The sequence below is a fragment of the Genypterus blacodes genome, unplaced genomic scaffold (assembly GCF_046128005.1).
Source record: "Genypterus blacodes isolate CSIRO-AG114 ecotype Tasmania unplaced genomic scaffold, CSIRO-AGI_Gbla_v1 ptg000030l_1, whole genome shotgun sequence".
In the NCBI taxonomy this organism is placed as follows: domain Eukaryota; kingdom Metazoa; phylum Chordata; class Actinopteri; order Ophidiiformes; family Ophidiidae; genus Genypterus; species Genypterus blacodes.
This window is the reverse complement of record NW_027466843.1, coordinates 2394214-2412987: the sequence shown is the minus strand read 5'-3', so window position 1 is coordinate 2412987 and position 18774 is coordinate 2394214. Positions and strand designations below refer to the sequence as shown.

General features: G+C 41.4%; 1 protein-coding gene across 2 annotated transcripts in view; it reads left to right on the top strand.

Annotated features, from left to right (window-relative positions):
- tmem131l (transmembrane 131 like) overlaps window positions 1-18774 on the top strand; it is a 29691-nt gene that overhangs the window by 2766 nt on the left and 8151 nt on the right. The window contains exons 3-13 of one of the 2 annotated variants that reach the window (XM_076145383.1): window positions 458-501; window positions 7405-7476; window positions 11277-11400; window positions 11533-11649; window positions 12808-12912; window positions 14064-14141; window positions 15235-15385; window positions 15519-15577; window positions 15660-15765; window positions 15866-15968; window positions 17997-18141. In XM_076145383.1, the coding sequence (XP_076001498.1) occupies window positions 458-501; window positions 7405-7476; window positions 11277-11400; window positions 11533-11649; window positions 12808-12912; window positions 14064-14141; window positions 15235-15385; window positions 15519-15577; window positions 15660-15765; window positions 15866-15968; window positions 17997-18141 (1104 nt within the window). Of the gene's footprint in view, window positions 1-457; window positions 502-7401; window positions 7477-11276; window positions 11401-11532; window positions 11650-12807; window positions 12913-14063; window positions 14142-15234; window positions 15386-15518; window positions 15578-15659; window positions 15766-15865; window positions 15969-17996; window positions 18142-18774 lie in introns of both variants that reach the window. The other variant, XM_076145382.1, reaches the window with a different exon arrangement.

Below are 18774 nucleotides of genomic sequence, written 5' to 3'. Positions count from 1 at the left end.
GAAATGGAGAGACTGCACTCGTATTTAATTGCATTGTGTGTTAGTTTATAACTACCGATTTTCATGATAACTAATGTTACTGTTGGAAAAGACCTGACACTATACTAACAGAAACAACTTCCCATGTCTTCAGAGCTATTGTAACACTGGCTGAAAGATTGCCTTCATCTTAACATTAGGGTGTAAAAATATAAGTGAACTGTAATTGTAATTTGCCAAGACTATTGCAGTTTTCATTTTGTCCTTATTCAAAGGAAAATTTGATGTAATATTAGTATATCAGATTTGTTGTCGTTGTGTCAATGGGAAACAAATTTCTGAGAATCAGTGGTGCAGAAAAAAGGCAGCTTGTTTTAGCCTTAGACTTCTATCCTGTAAGGCCTTTGTATTGTGTCTTTGAGGCCTGAGCGAGTGTAATGCGTTGAACATATTGCTCACACTTTGCCTTCCTTTTCAGTTCGAGCGGGAGCGAAGAAAAGATGGTCTTCCACTGGAAGAAAGGTAAGCTCCTATTATTCCGGCTTTGCTCTGAGAAAGACACCCACACACAAGTATAATGGAAAAAAATACGTCTACTACTGCACCACCGAAGTACAGACGAGAGGCGCTGCAGGAGGAAATAAACTCCATTTTCAGTGTTCATATTTTGTCCTGCAAATGCAGCAGGCCTCTGCCGAAAGGTGGAGTCAGTATTGTATTGCACAGAATGTTAGCAACTGAAAAAAGTAATAGATATATTGTAGCTGTGGGTTAGCACTGTCTTGTAGTCGCACAGATAAACGGAATGTTGTGGTTTCGGGCTTTTAAATAAGAAGGCTTTATAAAAGTTGTCCCCTGTATGCAGGCAATGTTGTTTATGTTGGTGAGTGAGGGGGTGTGTGAGGGAGAGAGTTTGGGGGTGTGTGTTGGAGAGGCACAGGACAAAATTCCTGACTAATTTTAGAACTCCTTGAAAGAAAATGGAGGGGAGGTCTGTCTTTCCCAGCTGTTATTTTTTCCATAGAAGATTGTTGAGAAAACAGATGTATTCACTGAAACAACAATTCACAGCATTATTCGGTACGGTGGTTTCAGTGACTGCTGGGAAGCAACAACAAGCACTCACGTTTACAGGCCGGTCATAAATCCCATTTAGATTGCAAAGTTACATTATCCGTTAAATTCACAAACATGCAGTCTAGCAGTTGTGATTGTTTCTTTCAAGAAGACGGATGTGTAACGTGTTCCTTCGACCTGAAACGGTCTGTAAAGGTTATGGGTAAGGGTTAGGTTGATGCTTAACACACACAAGGAGCTAGGAGAATGGCTTAAAATGAAATCAAACAGGCTTATAATTGTGTGTCTCTTTGAATGCACCATTTGTTATTGTGATACGAAGTGTGATGCACATTTGCTTCTGTGAATTTCTGTCTGTTTTAAAGTGTGGAGGTGGGAGGCGAATGTTTTATATGGCTGGTTAACCCTCAGAGCTGGGAGGTGAGACCTCTCATGTCGGGGTTATCACACACTTGTCGGGGCTGCCATCGCTCTGTCTCAGTCCTCTCTTGTAAAGCAGGCAGCTGATATGGAAATGGACAGAGGTTAATGTTGTATCTTTATGTGTGGGGGAAAAACTTTCATCGCCGTAGTAACACTTTTTACTGTAATCCCCACAGTGCTTTTCTTTATTGTCTCAAAGATTTTCAATGTCCCACTCATTACTGCAGTATGGCGGAAGAAGTAAACTATGCTATTATTTCATTTGAATATGTAATCCTCTGCCCCCTGATTGTCTCCCTGTCCTCTGCAGAGGAGTGTGAACACCAGTTGACCTAAACTCCACTCTGGTCCTAACCTCTCCCTCTGAGCACGCCTGAGGTCACTGCTAACATTGACTTTATTTGAGTTAGATCCAGGGGATCAAATGGCGCCAAACATAACTTGTTATTTTTGTACTGTGGCAGTGGACAGAACCCTTGGACTGGAGGATAGTGGTATGCTTGTTGAGAGGCGGAGTTTTTCTTTAAGAGCTGTTGCGGCTGTATTGAGACAAATAGGGCATTACTAAGGTATGAGCTATGTGACTGTCCTAATCATTTTAAATATAGCAGGGTTAGACTTTTACATGACTGTATATCTTGGCTTCAAGTTGAAATCAAGTTTATTATGTCCGATACATGAAACTCTGAAGTTCTGCTTTAAATCACTGGTTGCTGTGTTATTCATTGACCTTAGCTCTTTAACATCAAAATGTAGTTTCTAACCAATTGTCAGAGATCACGGAAGTTTCCTACAGAGGCACATAACCTCATTTCCCCCTCACATTTGACCTTGCACACCCACATGCAGCTTTTCCACCCTGAGTAAGAGCTTTGAAGTTATGCTGTCTGACAGGTTATGAATTTGCATGCAGCTGATCTGCAATGCGCACGAAAGGGTGTGAGCACTTGTTATATAATACAGAAGACAATGTCCCATGCCTGTCCCAAGTCAAACCCCACGGCTTGCTCGTCTTGTGTTTGTGGTTATATTAAACTATCCTGCAGGCTACCTCTACTTCAAGATAACAGAAATTGAATTTGTATTACTGTTATTGGCTAAAGCCAGGATATGGCAATTTGTATCCAAATCCTATGTAAACTTAGACTACAGAGAATGTTAAACGTCTTAAATGAAGAAAACTAAAGTTCTAAGGGTGTTCAAAGTGAAGAACCTGCATCTGAAAGGCAATTGAAAGACACCAATATGCTCGCACAGGTACCTGGTAGTACAAATTGAGTTGAAACTCCAGTGAAAAATCCTCTTATGTCTCCTCTTCAGTATGAAGGGAAGCAGGAGCAAAGAGTTGTCTGGAATATGAGAGGAAAGACCTCAGTAAGGAGTTGGAGCTCAGGCGTCGGCGTTATTAGTTGGCTGTCAACTTCTTTTGGTGCAATCAGTGCTCTTGGTAACTATCAACACGGTTTGCAGCAGGCAAACACTCATTTCTGTTTCATCTCCCATTTGGATAAGAAGCAAAGTACTTATCTGCCTCTGTGCCTCAGTGTGTGTGTGTGTGATCATTTCAAACGGTGCTTACGTAGCATTACACTTTCTTTTCATCCTTTACTTTCGATTGCTGTGCTCATCAAATGAATGCAGTAGGAGTTTCCATGCTTCCCGGTATCTGAACTCTGATTTAGATTTGTGAATGAACCTTTTAAGAGACAGAAGAAGCGTGAGCAGGTGACAAACGCATGTGTACCGGCTGTGCGTGTCGGCCTCCTGTTATCTGCCCCTGATAAAGTGCCCATGCGGTGGTCAGGATGGGGTGATTGGAGGAGTAGGTGTGGTTCTAGTAGATTCCAGTGATTTCAGCCATATTGCCAAACGCATCCTGAGGTAGATTGAAGTGAATGCTCAGCTCTGGCACGTCGCTGTGAAATTCTCTTGAAATTTCTCCCTCAGAATGGTCCCCCGGTTATTGCGTAACCAATTATTTCTGTGCCTTTTTTAAAGCGAACTTTGCGTCTGACGTGTTGTGTGCATGAGAACAGAGCGACATCTAATACCACGACATAGAAGAGAATAACCACAGGCACAGCGAGGCAGAAAACGGATGCAGAAACGGCCGTCCTTCACATATGTGAGAATGCCGAGCAACATTCTGCAGGGGACCACAAACAACCACACACACTGACTACAGGCTCTAGAAGGCAAAGCTGTTCCTATGATGAAGATGCATGCAGGCCATTTGGACATGCCGTTTATCGGATTACACCTCCTGTCCAAATTTGGTCTTAATTGACGAAGATGAACAAGATCCATTGTTTTACAGTGCAGTGAGCTAATGATGATCATATCGACACATGCACAGCTGACACATTGTGTGACGTCTCACCCTTTCTTCCTTCCTTCCTCTTTTTCATCTTGGTCCCAGGCCTTCAATATTCATTACTTTTCCAGTAATGAAAATAGAAAATCCCCATGACTTTAATATCTGGAAATAGCAAGTTGCTAGTATTGTGCAATAAAGCCTTTAGTTATTTTTTTGTAATCTTATTTGCCTCTGGGGTCGTTTTGATGAGGAGACCACTGTAGGTTTTGCGGTTGAAATGAGCACAACCCTCAGATGTCGGTCCATCACCTGATGCTTGTTGGGACAGGAGGGCAGTAAACGTTGATTGGCTAGAAAAGAAGGAAAGTCGCCTCATCTTGTTGTGGGGTTTTTATCGAAGTTCTTTCATTTCCGTGAATATGCTGGGCCTATTGAAGAACCATCAACACATTGTCACATTGGTATAAGAATAACAAGTATATGGTAGGAAGAACATGCAGGGGTGTTGCTAACAGTGTGCTGTCCTGAGTCATACCGATCATTAGCACCCCGGTAACTTCCCCATTAACCTTTTGTTATATTTACCCCAGCATTTGAGACACTTAAGCCACAGTAGCAGACACGGGGCTGCACTCTGCACTCTGCACTCTGTGCTCTCAGACCTTCCTGTAAAACTGCTGCTGTCACCAGACTTGACTTAGATCTGAACCTGATCATTTGAGGCTTGAGTTGCAGGGAATTTGTAATGTGGTGACTTTAGCAGCATGGACTTCTCTCACAACACAATCCAAATCAAAACCTTGGTAGGCAAGTATCACTGTTACAGAATAAACCAGTACACACAGTGTTGAGACTGAAGTGTGATGTGTAGCCTGACAAAAGGATGGAGAAACAGATGGAGAACTACATTAAGTAATGCAAATTAAATCAACAGAAGAGTTTGTTGCCTGAACTGGAATGTCTGCACTGCAAACACTGGCTAAAGTACATACATGTATAAATTACCATATTTACTCTTCTATATATTGTCTATGCATTTTAATAACCTGTTTAGTTTGAACAGGGCTGTTCTTTGCAACATAATACTGCCTGTTTTTTCCTGTAAATTAATTCAAGCATGTGTTACTTGAAGTATTTTGTAGCACATGTCATGGAAGGTAGCCGACACTTTGCCTCCAGTAAGCTCTCCTCGTTTAGCATTTGAGATGTCTGCTTTGTAACCGTCATGAGCAAATGTATTTGTCTTGTCCCAAGTATTTCAGGAAAGGCTTCCCCTCAGTTGTTTGGAATACTTCATTCAGAAGACGTGTCACAGCAATGTCAATTCATTTGAGAGTTGAGGCAATTAACATAGAGTGACTCATCAGTATCTCATCTTTACAAGCCCTGCGTTCTTCATTCCATTTTGACCGTATTCGTCGTTTTGCCGTCGCACCTCATGTAGCACATTTTTGATTTGTGTCCTGAGCAGGGTTCAAATCAGGAAGAACGTCGACAAATCATCATCATAGTGGTTTCGTGTCCCCAGGCTGAGCTTTGTATTTATTTCCTAAATCCTATTTGATTGAAATGATTTTGAAATCAGACGTGCAAGACAAAAACCTGTGTTGTGCAATTGCAGGCTTGTGCAACGCTTTGTACTCCCTTTGCCATCGCCTTTTTTTTTCGCCAATGTCCACATACACATAACAATGACTCTCCATATTGCATTGTCCTCAAGCCTGGCCACACAATCAGCTGTTTGGCTCTTCCTCCTAGAAAGCTGTGGCTGCCTGGTTTTTAGTGCCGAAGCGTTTCTGGCCTGCTTAATGACACAGACCCTGTAATGCTGTATGTAGCTATGGCAGATGGCTAAATATGAGCTAGCTGTTCATTTAGCCACTGTTGGTGTTTCTCCTGGTTTGTATTGTCTATACAAATCTATCGTTTTTATTTTAGACTGGTGGGTTCTAGGCCAGGTTTGTACTCTCCGTTTCCTTAAAATGGCTGCATCAATGGCAGCTACTTTGCCTGCATAGTCATAAACACTTGCATCAGAAGAGCCCTTTGACTCGGCCAGCAGCTGTGCAAGTCTTCTGTCATCAGGTTCAGTTTTGTTTTCGCACACGCACGCACACATGCACAAGCACACACGTGCGCGCACACACACACCCAAGCCACTGCTGCCGGGGCTTCTTTCCTGCCTCAGAGCCTTTCCACAGGGCTCATTAACACAGGATGTCACATATGCTGTCGCTACCAAAGCACACAGTGCAGCTCTTAGCTTTTCTCACCTCACAAAATCTACATCTTTACTAGAATGTGTTCATTTGCGTTTGCCGTAACTTGTAAAAGCCGCTCCATTTTTGCGTTCACCGTGTGCGAGATGTGATGTGTAAGACAGTTTCTTAATGGGGGGGAAATAATTACTGTAGAAAGAATTTCCTGTTTCAGCTCTTAACTTCTGGCTGGTTGCCTATTTTTAGTGATGCTTTGCAGTTCTTGTAGCTGGCAAAGTACATACCATCTTTATGCTTCATATGTAGTTGATCTATACTGGAAGGGCCGACTTTCATATTGGTCTGCTTTTGGTAAACAGTTAGTGATATTTAAAGTAGGGACTCTAGAGACTGCATAACTTTCTTAAAGGGACAGTGCACCGGCTGGAACAAGGTGATACAGCAGGATATCATGGTACAAATCTCTGAACGTTTCATGGGAACGGCATTTAAGCCTTTTGCCAGTTTGTGACAGTTTCATATTTGTGTCTGGGTTGCCGTTTGTGGGACTTTTCTGTGTAGAGATTTTTAAACATTGAGTTGATTTATTGAGTATCTCCTTGGTGATGATTGTCTGAGCCAGGTCATGGGTATCAAACTATCTATCCTAGTATATTTTCTCATACTAAAATCATTTTCACAGGCCAAGACACAGGTGCTATCCAACATCAACAACCCACCTCTCAGACTCATTCATACATTTTATTCATAGTCTTATTGTATCAAACAATGAACCCACCAACAAAACACCACTTGAGTGTATCCTTGCATCTGGATGTGAGATGCCACAGGCTGTGTGATGACAGCTTATTTGCAAGAGTTTCATCTTCCAATTAAAAATTACATTGAATGCATTTATATTTAATACGCTTAATGTGGCTTGTTGCATTGCTCCGTCTATTATAAGAAGGAATGTGTCAGCTTCTGGTATTTTCTTTGGCAGACATTTGTGATCAGGGGTTTTGGCATTAATATGCAGTTAGATAGAATTAAGAGCATCCCATCAATCATAAAACTATTTCCTGTACTTGCACCAGTGTCACCTCTATTATGTGCTGGCTTGTTTGAAGTGTGGCGTGTTCAGACTTGGATCAGGTGGGGACGTGAATGATGAAGCGGCCCGAGGCAGAATTAGTTTTGACGGCTCTCCCTTGTCACGATGAGCTGTCACATGCTGGAGAGGGGACATGCCGTTCTTATCCTGAGGCGTTAGGAATACATTCAAGGATGGGACTTTTTAGTTTGAATTATTCTGGGAAACTGGCAAAAAATAAAATAGATGTAAATATCTGAATTTCTGGCTCTGGGCTAATATTGATCTCGTTTTTCTTTTGTTCTTCTGTGCAGCAGCTCCTCCTCATATACACGGGAGAATGGAAGGCCCCTGCTCTTCCAGCCTCCAGCTCTGGACTTTGGGACACAGTAAGTGCTCTTCTCAGTCCCTGCTTTCATATTAAATGTAATAAATCTGATCAGAAACTGATATAACATGAAGAATTTAAGCTGCGTTCTGGGAATTTAAGTTTTGTTCCTCACAAAATGCCACCCGAATCAACATCTTTGCAAGTGCACGTCAATGTGATGAATGATGCAGAAAGATTCCATAAAGCAGGCCCCCAAGAACTGGCAGGATATCCATATATGGCAGCAAGTTCACTTTCCCAGCAGCCAGACGCACACTGGGGAGGGTTGACCCCAGTCAAAGAGGGCAGGAACATTGCTGTTTCCCTCCATGCTCCCAAAACAGCCAGAATATCACATGCATTGCTGTGGTTTGACCTGGGTCCAAACATTGACAGACATGTTAGTGTCTATAGTGGAAAATAGGCAACGCTTATCTCTAGGTCAAATCAATAATAGGATTTATTATCTTAAGTACGTTGCACAAACAGATTATGTATTTGAATGATTTCAAAATATGTCACTGTTTTCCAAAATGCACAGAAACACACTGCATGAATGTGACATCAGCGGTAAACTGAGGAGATCCCGAGTGAGGGCGAGGCCATGTTGTGGCTCGTTGGTGCTCGGCTGTCTGGTGTGCTGAAAACCTCCTGCTGACGACTCGTTTTGATTTGGCCTTTATGCTCGTGTCCAAAAGATGTTTACATTCACTTAGGCCAAGGCAATAGTGTCTACATTGGGAAGGAAAAAGTCTTCATTTGCAGTCTGCCTACTGGACTAGATCCTACTGAGCTCCTGTTTCAGTTGCTACAAAGTTAAGTTAAGAGCAACAACTGAAAGCGGCTTCAGTTAATGGATATATAAAACAAAGTGGTCACGTTTCCTAGTTAGTATTTTGTCTGAACCTTTTGCCCTGCATCTGATCCCCGGCTGTATTCTATAGAGCTTTGCATCGCTCACTCTTCAGTTGGAATATATTTGTAACATGTAAATGTTAAAGCAAATGTTTTGGAGAAATCTAAATTCAGTCAATTATATCCTGCTTACAATTCATTCATAATGCACACAGTGTTTTTTTCCCCCTCACGGTTGCAGAGCAGTAAACCGTGTTTCCTTCACCGACTCCATCTGCGCCGATCAGCATTCGCTTACAAACAGACCTCCATTGACTCCACGCTAATTACGTCAGGGTTTCTCCTCGCCCAAATACCAAGAGTTGCGTGTTGTTCACCAGGTCCAGCACTGCCCAAACACAACACGGCGACTGTGCTAGCTGATAGCCTGATCTCACAAGTGCTTCTTTCCGAGGACGTGTAATCTTTGTAACAGCCAGGATAAAAAATGTGCATTTGTCTTCTGATGTCATCTTTTATATTTTTGCTAGTGTCACCTTTCAAGTCACACATTTGACACTTTAATTCTCAGCATTTACAGCCACTTGCACAGAGAGCCAAATTTGATAGAAGCACTTTTTTTTTTAAACACATATTTGAGGTTGAGGGTTCATATTATCTCTTAATTGTAGCAAATTTGCAAATTGGATTAGCATATCACAAAGCTAGTACCATCCTTAAATGATCTTTAAAGGTTTTCAGAGCAGGTGGGTCCGTTGATTTTCCCAATTAAAGAGAGCGGCAGGTTGTTCCATCTTAGAAAGTTTGACTTCAGTCTCCTGATGAGCGCAGTGAAGTTGGTAGGCAAAAGGTCTGAAAATGAATGCGGATTCCCCTTCAAGGGTTCAAGTCATAATTTTGATCCAGTCACAAAAGCTCAGGTTGAAAAACTGGTTTTTCTACTACTACTTGTAGTACAAGTTTGCCGTCACATTCAATAATTGCTCTTACTGCGTCACCGCTGTAATGCTTTGACCCTATTCCTTAAGCCGTACACGACAGCTCAACGCCTTTCTGTGAATTTCATCCCCGCCTCCTATTGTTTATGGATACGTTCAATGATACTTCTCTATAACGTATGGCAATAAAGTGAAATGCAAACATGCTGACATGCAACTTCAGATATGAATATTTAAAACTTCTGACGTAAAATTTAAGGCCTTTGGTAAAACGGAACCATGTATGTAAATATTGAATGCACACTGTGTATGTGTATTGGTAAGTGTCACAGTGTGTTTCAGTACGTGACTAAAAGGGACAGTTTTGGATACTAATTACTACTATACTATACTATTAATAACGTTGCAAGAACGGGGACAGTTACAGCTACAGTGAGGAATAGATGATTTTCTGAAGTAGCATGTCTGTCAGCCAGAAACCAGTAATCCACCCACTGACATCACTACAAGCATCCACACTACATCCTATATATATATACTGTATATATTTAGGTTTTTTTAATGGCATGATTTGAAAGAATTTGTCAGTAAGCAATGTTGTTGTACTGCACAGTAACAGACCTGGATTATGCAATTCTCAACCAATCTTAAACAATGTAAATACCCTATAATCGTCACTCCTGTAACGTATATATCATGTATATTCAGTGATCAATGGCATCCCGTTTATATGCTATGCTTTACATATAAACCCGGCGATGTGTAAACTATATAAGCTCCTGAGTTGAATTCAGACACAAAACCTTACAGTGCTCATTCATTGGATCTTGTCTTTTATCTGCGATATGATTTTAAATATTCTAAATGGTTTATTTCACAGATTAAACTAAAAGTAATTTGCTAGTATGTAAAGTGTACAGAGGAGTTGCGTGTGAATTCCACATTGAATGTTTCATACAGGGTGTGGGCACAACACAAAAACAACACAGATTACCGAACAATGGCCATAGCAGTGAACCAACACCTCTCTGACTGAGGAAAAGCTGAACACGATGCACTTCACAGCCACGGAATTTATTGTGGGGCTGTTGCCTTGGACTACTGTATTATATTGTACAGAGGTTACTGTTGTCGGCTCTGCCTTCTATACATGCAAAAGAAACAAATCATAAAGTCATACATTCGTTCTGTAAGTTTATCTTTATAGCCCGGTCAGCTTGTTCCCTCACATCTCATCACAGTCGGCCATAAATGATTAACGGAGCACCTTTGTGTGTATCAGCATGCACATACATGGCTCTCTCCTGCTCGTCTCTGTGTGAGAACAAAGCAGGCACAACGGATGTCACAGAGAAACTCCAGGGTGCATTTCAAGTCTGTATGGAAGAGGTTGAGGCAAAAGGCATTTGGTAGCTTAAGTTTAGGGTGTCACCAACCAAACATGTTGAGTGGCAGGGTGTTACAGTATTAGATTAGTGTAAATGGCCAGACCCACAGATAATACTCTCTGTTGATCTCACTTCCTCTCTTGCTTATTTGCATAGGTGCTTTGCTCAACCCATGACCTGGCTATTGACAAAGAGGATCATTTTCTCTCATAGCTTCCCCATATTGACATAATATAAACACGGCTGACAATGTTTCCACAATAACAGGATTTCCAGGCTCTATGAACTGATGAACTAGTGGATAGTTTCATTTTCCATAAATATAACCTGTTCCTCATTCCCTCTTGAGTAGAATGTGAGCACTGTCTTTGTATTTCTATCAGCTAAACTCAAACATTACAATCTGTTTCAAGTTTAGACTAACTGCATTTGATATGTGAATTCTGTGTGGAATCTGTATTTGTATTGTATATTGTTGGGTAAGGATTTCTTCTTCTTCTTATGTCGTAAGTGGAAAACAATAAATAATTGTGCAGCTAGCACAACTTGGTATGTGCTTTCAACCTGATAGCCCTTGGGTCGAGCAAGTGGAGCGCTCCCGTATTTATGATGCTGTCCTATCTGTTCTGTCTTTACAGGCCACTGGGGCTACCAAGAGCTGAAACCATATATATACACAACCCCAGTCAGGAGGTTGCTGTGACACTGCTGTCAATGTTTACATCCAGCAGACATTTTCACATACCTTCCTTTCACAGAAGGGTGAGTGTGCGTGTGTGTGTTCACAAGATATTCACAACTAATGGCACGGTCATTCTCATTTGTGTGCCCTGTTTTTGTGTGTGGAGATTTCCCTAAACAACCTGTTGACTGGTGTTTTTCCCTTTCTCCCAGGTGATTCCACCTAGAGGGAAGGCATCTTATAAACTCATTTTCCTCCCGTCTGAGGAGGGCAATGTAGAAAACTCATTATTTATAAACACATCAGCCCATGGGTTGCTGACATACCAGGTCAGTGCCTCAGATACTCCTCCATAGTCTCAGTCCTCCTCAGTCTCCTTTCTGTCTTATCTGAAGAGTAATTAGCTGTATTTGAGTTAGAAGATGCGAAGGTATTTTGTGATTGCTGATATTATGACACTTGCCTAACTTCACTGCTTCACAGTCGAGTGTTTACTACATAACATATGGAGCCCACACTCACTTTTTACCTCACAGGCACAACCCAGTCCAGAGCCCTGTGCTGTTACAAATTTGATTAACCAAATAATCACAGATCTTTGGTTCTCATTTGAATTTTTTCTTTTTTTGTAACCTGAAAAGTGCAAACGGCAGACTTCACAAAGAGTAAACACATTTAAGGAGACGTGTACATGTTTTCTGTGACCTTTCCTTTTTGTTGCACCTTCTGACGTAAGCAAACTATGTAGCGTACTTGTGTGTTTGTAAGGAGCAGTTGACTGGCTCTAAGCTATACTGTGTCAGCTGTGGCAAGCTGGACCTCTTGCGTCTGGAACTAAATCAACGATTCAGAAACCAGAAGTATAGACGTACTGTACATGAAGATGTTTTGAAGATAGCCTGCTAATGTTGCCCATCCTGCACGCTGAAAGTATTTAACTAATTACACTGCAAGTAAGCACACCCAGGTATGTAGATGGACCACTTCCTGGGTGTGTTCCTGCAGTGCTGCACCCTTTATACGTATATTTCAGAGGCAACTCATTTACATTCCTATTTTGCCAGTAGGTCCAACTGCATGCTAATACGTGTCTTAAAATCTATCAATTGTTTTATCATTGTGTGTTGTCATTTGTCAACTAGAATAGTTTTTTACACACATTCGATTTATTTTGAAATGTAATTCATACACATGCGGTGGTGCGTTGTTCGGTATGTTTTGTGTGTAGTACCAATGACATCCGGTTGTCTGACCTTCGATACTAGCTATTCATAGTTTCAGAATGTCTTTTGATTTGTCTGACAGCTTTACTAAGTTTGATTCCAAAGCCTCTGGAACCTGCAAACAAACTCATTTTCAAGAGAGAAATCTGTTGCTTAATAAACACACACAAGTGGCACCACCGTTCAACAGTTCAGTATGCGTGTTGTAACTGTCATGCACCTTGTTTCAAGAGCTCATATAATTGTGACCTATTCCTCTTTTAGGTTTTTGGTGTTGGAGTCCACAGAGGGTCATTAAAGTCTGCCCAAAGAAAGGACAGTCTGCTGATAATCCCCCACATTCAAAGCATTAAGCTGACCCCAACTCAGGTGTGCATTCAATGTTTATCTTGTGGTGAGTGCAAACCATATGTAGTGCAGGATAACATGTCATCATTGGAAACAGATGATTTCCCTCATCCTGCCAGCGCTGATAAACAGACGTACAAATTACACTGGCTCTGTGAAGGATAAAGACGAGCAGTGTTATCTCAATGTGTGCGTTCAGTGATAAAGTAAAAAAAAAAAGGCTGGTGCTCACTTAAAAGTGTTCCATGCTTTCTTTGTGTAAATGCTCTTGTTTGTATACGCAAGCAAGTTTTCAGATCAATGCAAATACTCACGACATTGACATAGCAGCAAACCGTTTCAGACGTAAAGGCAAGGTGGTGAAAGTCTGTGAGAAGCTGAAAGTGTATGTGAAACCATCTGAAAGGAGTCCTCCCCTCCACAACAGGAAGTATGGTGGTAGTTACAAAATGTCAGATTGTCCGTACTTCTCACAATCACTCTGCTTTCACTGTTTGTGCTGAATGCAAGTTTTCCCCCTCTTTCTCCCCCTCCCTGTGTTCAACATATGTCAGTAGACAACGGTTCTCCACATTAGAAAACACAAAAAAGTTTATCTTGTGACCTTCACTTCCTGGGCTTTTATCCTGTTGTACAATTTCTGTGTCGTATGTTCTTCACAAACCAGACAAATTCATGATCTAAAATGTTAAAATACCTGAAGATCAAATGCGAGTGATTGATATTTCACATCAGTTGGCATTGATGTTGAGACATTGACAGGTCGCAAAAAAGTCATCTTTACATAATACTAAAACATTTTTATGTGACTCTATTTATAGCTACTTTCACAGGACAGTACCGCGTTCTACCATCCCTGCTATATCTGCTATGGACAGCAGATGTACTTACTCTGTATTTTGGTCATAATGATGAAAAGATATTGAGAATAATTTGTCCGTAGATTTTAGGGAAGTGACAAAGAAACAAATTTGGTTTGGGAACTAGCCGCTTGAAACGTTGAGCTATATCATGCAGTTCATTGAATCACCACTAGAGATCAGTGTGGCACGCCTAGAAACACATGTAAGTTAAAGAAATAAAAACGAGGAGTAAAAATAGGACCGCTTACATGACCGCTCATTTCAGCATTTAACCACCATTTAATCTGCCTTTGTCTATCCCCTCTGTAGGAAGATGCCTCCAACATCACTATACTGGGTCTACTCCTGGAGTGCAGCCTACCCAACAGTTTGTTCAGCTCGCCTCAGGTATGTTTACTTCACATATTATATTTATGTAAATGTGTCCATTATATATTCTGTATTCTTAATTTGTGAAAGTTTTTAATGTTGGACACCACAGTTTGTTTCTGTCCCCCGAGTGTAGGTTATTATAGATTATAGACGCATTTTTGTATTAGGTGACAATTTAATGAGGAGAGTTCATCATAACTGTATATTAAATATTCTATTATAATAAATGAACTAAGTGTTTTCAGTAGTAGCAGCATGCTTGCCTGCCTCCACTCTGAGCAGAAGGTCAGAGAATAGAAGTTATCAGTCTGCAGGTCTCCTTATCTGACTGCAGTCTGTTATCTCTCAGAACCCCAAAGGAGGGTGAGATCTCCTGTTGGCATTTTAATTGCTCCCTCTAGAGACTCCATAATTGATGCAGAACTCCCAGTACCCAGGTGGAGCAATACACACGATGCAAGAGAAAGCTGCTGATTAACTGAGTGTTTCCTTAATTAGCCAAAATACTCTCCTCCTTATGTCAAGTTGCATGGGAATCCTAGCTGTGACCTTTGTACTTGTATCTGAGATCAACACCTTCTCCTCAGTTGTTTTTAGCTCTTCTTTCAAGTCCTTCCAAATAGAACTGAGACCTGGCTTTAGGTCAGTGTTGATACCCCTCGCAGATTGGGGCCTTAAAGTAAGTAAGCTGTAACCTTGGTATCTAGGGATTATGTTTGTTATTACACGCCCTGGCCACAGTGATGTGAGGCCAGGGAATCTGTCTGCAGGTTGTCATGTTGTGAGTCACCCACTGAGATGCCTGTGCAGTGAGATTTGCACTGCCCAGTACTGATCTGTCAGCTTCAAGTCAGTTAGTCACAGGGGAAGGGGGCGGCTTGTTGCTGCTTGTTAGACGCCAGTGGATGCACACTTTATATCTGACGGGTTCTAATGTGAAGAAAATAACTCAAATCATACATTGGCTCACGTTCACATCTGGCTCAGCACAGGCTCTTGTCTATCCTTTGGTATTTCCGTATCAGTTTTCTCAGTCTTCCGATCTTTTTTCCTCCCTGCCCGCCTCTGTGTTGTGCGTGACTGGTATGCTTTTCTTTTCCTGTCCCAGGGCTCCTGCCTCCAGAGTGAGGAGCGTCTCAGTCTGCAGATCAATCTGTCAGAGCGCGGTGACCGGCCTGCTGACCTGGACAAGCTCAAGCCTTACGTCATCGAGCATATTTTGGTGCTCCTGGCCCCCACTGTTGGACGGGGTGCAGTAGGTGGGTGAAGCCCGTTTCTATGGGATTATGACAAGCTTAAAGTGACTTGTATTGGGTTCATTTTAAAGCATTGTACTATCTGTCTGTTAGAATAGTTGTACCTTGTTTTAATGGTTTGTACTTGCTTCTACAGGGGAGCCAAAAATAGGAGTTTATATACTAAATTCGGGAGGCAAGAAACTGTATGTAAAGGTAAGGAGGTTTTGCTCTGCTCCTTCACGCCATCTGGGCAGCATTGTGTCCCGGCTTTGATGAGATGTGTTTATCTCCCCAGGACATGCAGGTGCTGTCAAAAGTAGATGCTGACCTGGAATTTAATCAGATTCTCCTGAGACCAGACACAAAAAACTTCACTGAAGTGGCTACTCTAGCATGCAGAGGTGTGTAGAGTCGTTACACTCCACATAACTACTGCTCACTTCAAATCATAGTTTACAAGTGTACTTATGATTTAATGACATAACAACCTTATGATATCAGGTTCATTGCCAGGCCATGAAAGGAAATGCTTAAGCCATGTCAACCTGAAGATTTTGGGAAATCGTTCAGCCTACACCTTCCCTGGACTACACTTCACACGCAGGTACCAAAACCTCATTTTAACGTTGAATTACTCAAGGAGCTGAGCTAAACTTGCATTTTATTTAATTGTGTAAGGATATAATATAATACAAATACTTTTAGTAATTCTGTTCTGATTTTAAAGAGTTCTTCAATAAATGTCTACATTCACATAAACTTAGTCAGTATAAATGCTGGATAGTGTGAAGTAGGCTCGTCTTTAGCCTGAGTTTGGGCAGATACTTTTGTTGCTCCGTGTGTACAAGCTGTCAAATAAAGTAAACAAAGGCCATTTCAACAAACAAGAATTTTTCTAAGTGAGTCTTATAACATTTAACTTAAAACATGGTATTCATATATATGTTGAGAAGAATTAATTGTGAAGAAAAAACAAGATGTGGGATCAAGTTTGGTTGCATGTTCATTTACTTTATGCGAATCCAGTCATGTGGGTTCTGTGGTCCAGTCCAATCTTCTCTGTGTGCCACGAATGCAGTCTTTTGACGCTCCATCTCTAGTGTGCTCACCTTCTTAGCCGTTGTTTCACGCTGACGCCTCGTCACACATGCTGGTCCACTCTCTCAATGTTCTGCTCTGGATTGTCCTGTTTGTACTTGGTTGCCAAATTGGTTAAGAATGTCTGATCCTTCACACTCTGAACCACGGTCAGTTGAGTACTGAGACTGAAGCGGACCACCTGCTCATCTCTGGATATACACTGACATATTTCTGTCCATTTAGGTAGATCACTCTTTGTGCTGCATTCCTGTTGTCAGAGGGAAGTGACAGGTGGGGAAGTGAGTTGGGGAGAATGGAGGTAGGCGGAAGGAAAGATTACAAATGGTATGGAACATCCAGAAAAGCCATGAACCATGACCGTGACCTCAGATTTGGAGGTACTCATCCTCATCCCTACCCGGTCAGACTCGGCTACAAACCAGTCCAGTGCATGTAGGAAGTAACAGCTTAATGAAGCCCACAGCTGAAACGGGTGTCTGTCACATCCGGCCAATGTCCAGGAAGTCATGTAGGGCGAGGTGTAATGCAGATGATGGAGGTACACGATGATGTCATAGTCATAACCTGGCTTGTAACGATATCAAATTTCATGATGCTGTGTCAGAGTCGGTGATGATAACCCAGATGGATTTTCCCAGATAAAAGTGCTGTTCTGCAACAACAGGTCTATGGTTAGCATGTCTACACTACAATGTCGGGTTTTTCCCTCCTGGATGGATATTATTTTGTTCAGTTTCACCATGGCAGTCACCTTACTAGCTATATTGGCGGTGCTACATCAGGGAGAATACCGACTGCTGGGTTTTAATCTGGTACTGCCTGGCACACTTTTTGTGTTGCTTCTTTGCTTTTGCTATTTGAATGCCAGGTACATGCTTGACCATTCAGAGCAGAGCATAGTGGAGGGAGGACCACACGCCACAGGGTGAGATCTGGAATAAGTCATGGGATGACTCAAGTGTCATGTAGTGGATTTAAATAAACATGGAGCCCAAATTTTTCCCACGTCTCATGTATTTCCTTCCCTATTAATTCCTCTTAATTAAGATGTGTTCTCATGATGTAAGCTTCTCAGTCCTTTCAAATCAGCAGATCTTGGTTTTTTTAGGCTTTGTTTCATTTTTGTGCACATAAGGTCAATATTCCCTTCAGTTGTATACATAAACTTATTACTATGAAGCTGTCCTCAAACTTGCAATTGATTGATTCCACACATTTTGGAAGATTTTCATCTGCAGTTGTATGACGGCAGCCAAAGTACTGTATCAGTTGGTGGTTATAGAAAATCCATGTTTTAGAAATTCAGATTTTGGCTGATCACACAGATTTGTAAAGCTGAATTTTATTCATTAAAGTCACTGCGTGAGGAACCGACCCAATTTGTCACAGTGTGAATTTAATACATGGCAGTTGCACTTTGTTGTCACTAGGTGGTACTCTAATCTTGTAGGTTTTACTTTCACATGATGTGGGGATTAGCTGAAGAGTATCATAAAACACATTTTAATGTTGATGTTATTGTTTCCCATAGAGGGACAGTGGGGGATTTGTTCAGCCTGTTCCAGGTGAAACAAAGAGACGCAGACCAGCTGGACCTGTGGTTTACCAATCCCTTCCACTCGCCGCTCACTTTCATGAATGCCAGCCTGGCACAGAAACTGCAAGGAGTCATGAAGGTATGTAGTATGACATCATGGCTATGTCCTGCTTCAGGCTGCCTGGTTGGGCATTAGACGCACTAGTTTAAAAGCGATGTCATCGAGAGCTGACGCTGTCCCCTGCACAGGCCACTTAGAGAAACAGCTTGTGTTTTTATATTAAGTTCCTACAACTTTCATAACTTTTAGATATACTTGTCTGTTTGGGTAAAAAATACAAGTTCTATTTAGATATTACATTGATGTTATGTCTTTAATAATTTCCAAGTTGTTCCTGTTAAAAGAGTCTTTCTCACTGTGAGCATTGATGAAGGCTTCCTGCATGAAAAAAGAACACTGGTTTGAGAAAACAACCTAATATTCTCTATCTTACACACAGGTGCCAGTAACCACAATAGTAGATTATTTCAATAACCTGAGTAATTTAAATGAAATTATCCAGTTTCCATGGTCCATTAACATTCGGGATAGCACTAGCTAGCTTTTGTACAACATGTGTACTTGTACTTATTACTAATTAAGCATTTCCAAAAAACTTCACACTAGTAGAAATAATAATGTGGTCAAAATAAGGTACCTTAGTAGACGGCATGTTTAAGGTGTCTAGGAATTAGGCCAGCCTTCATGTCGGGCGTGTATATAATGATTTAA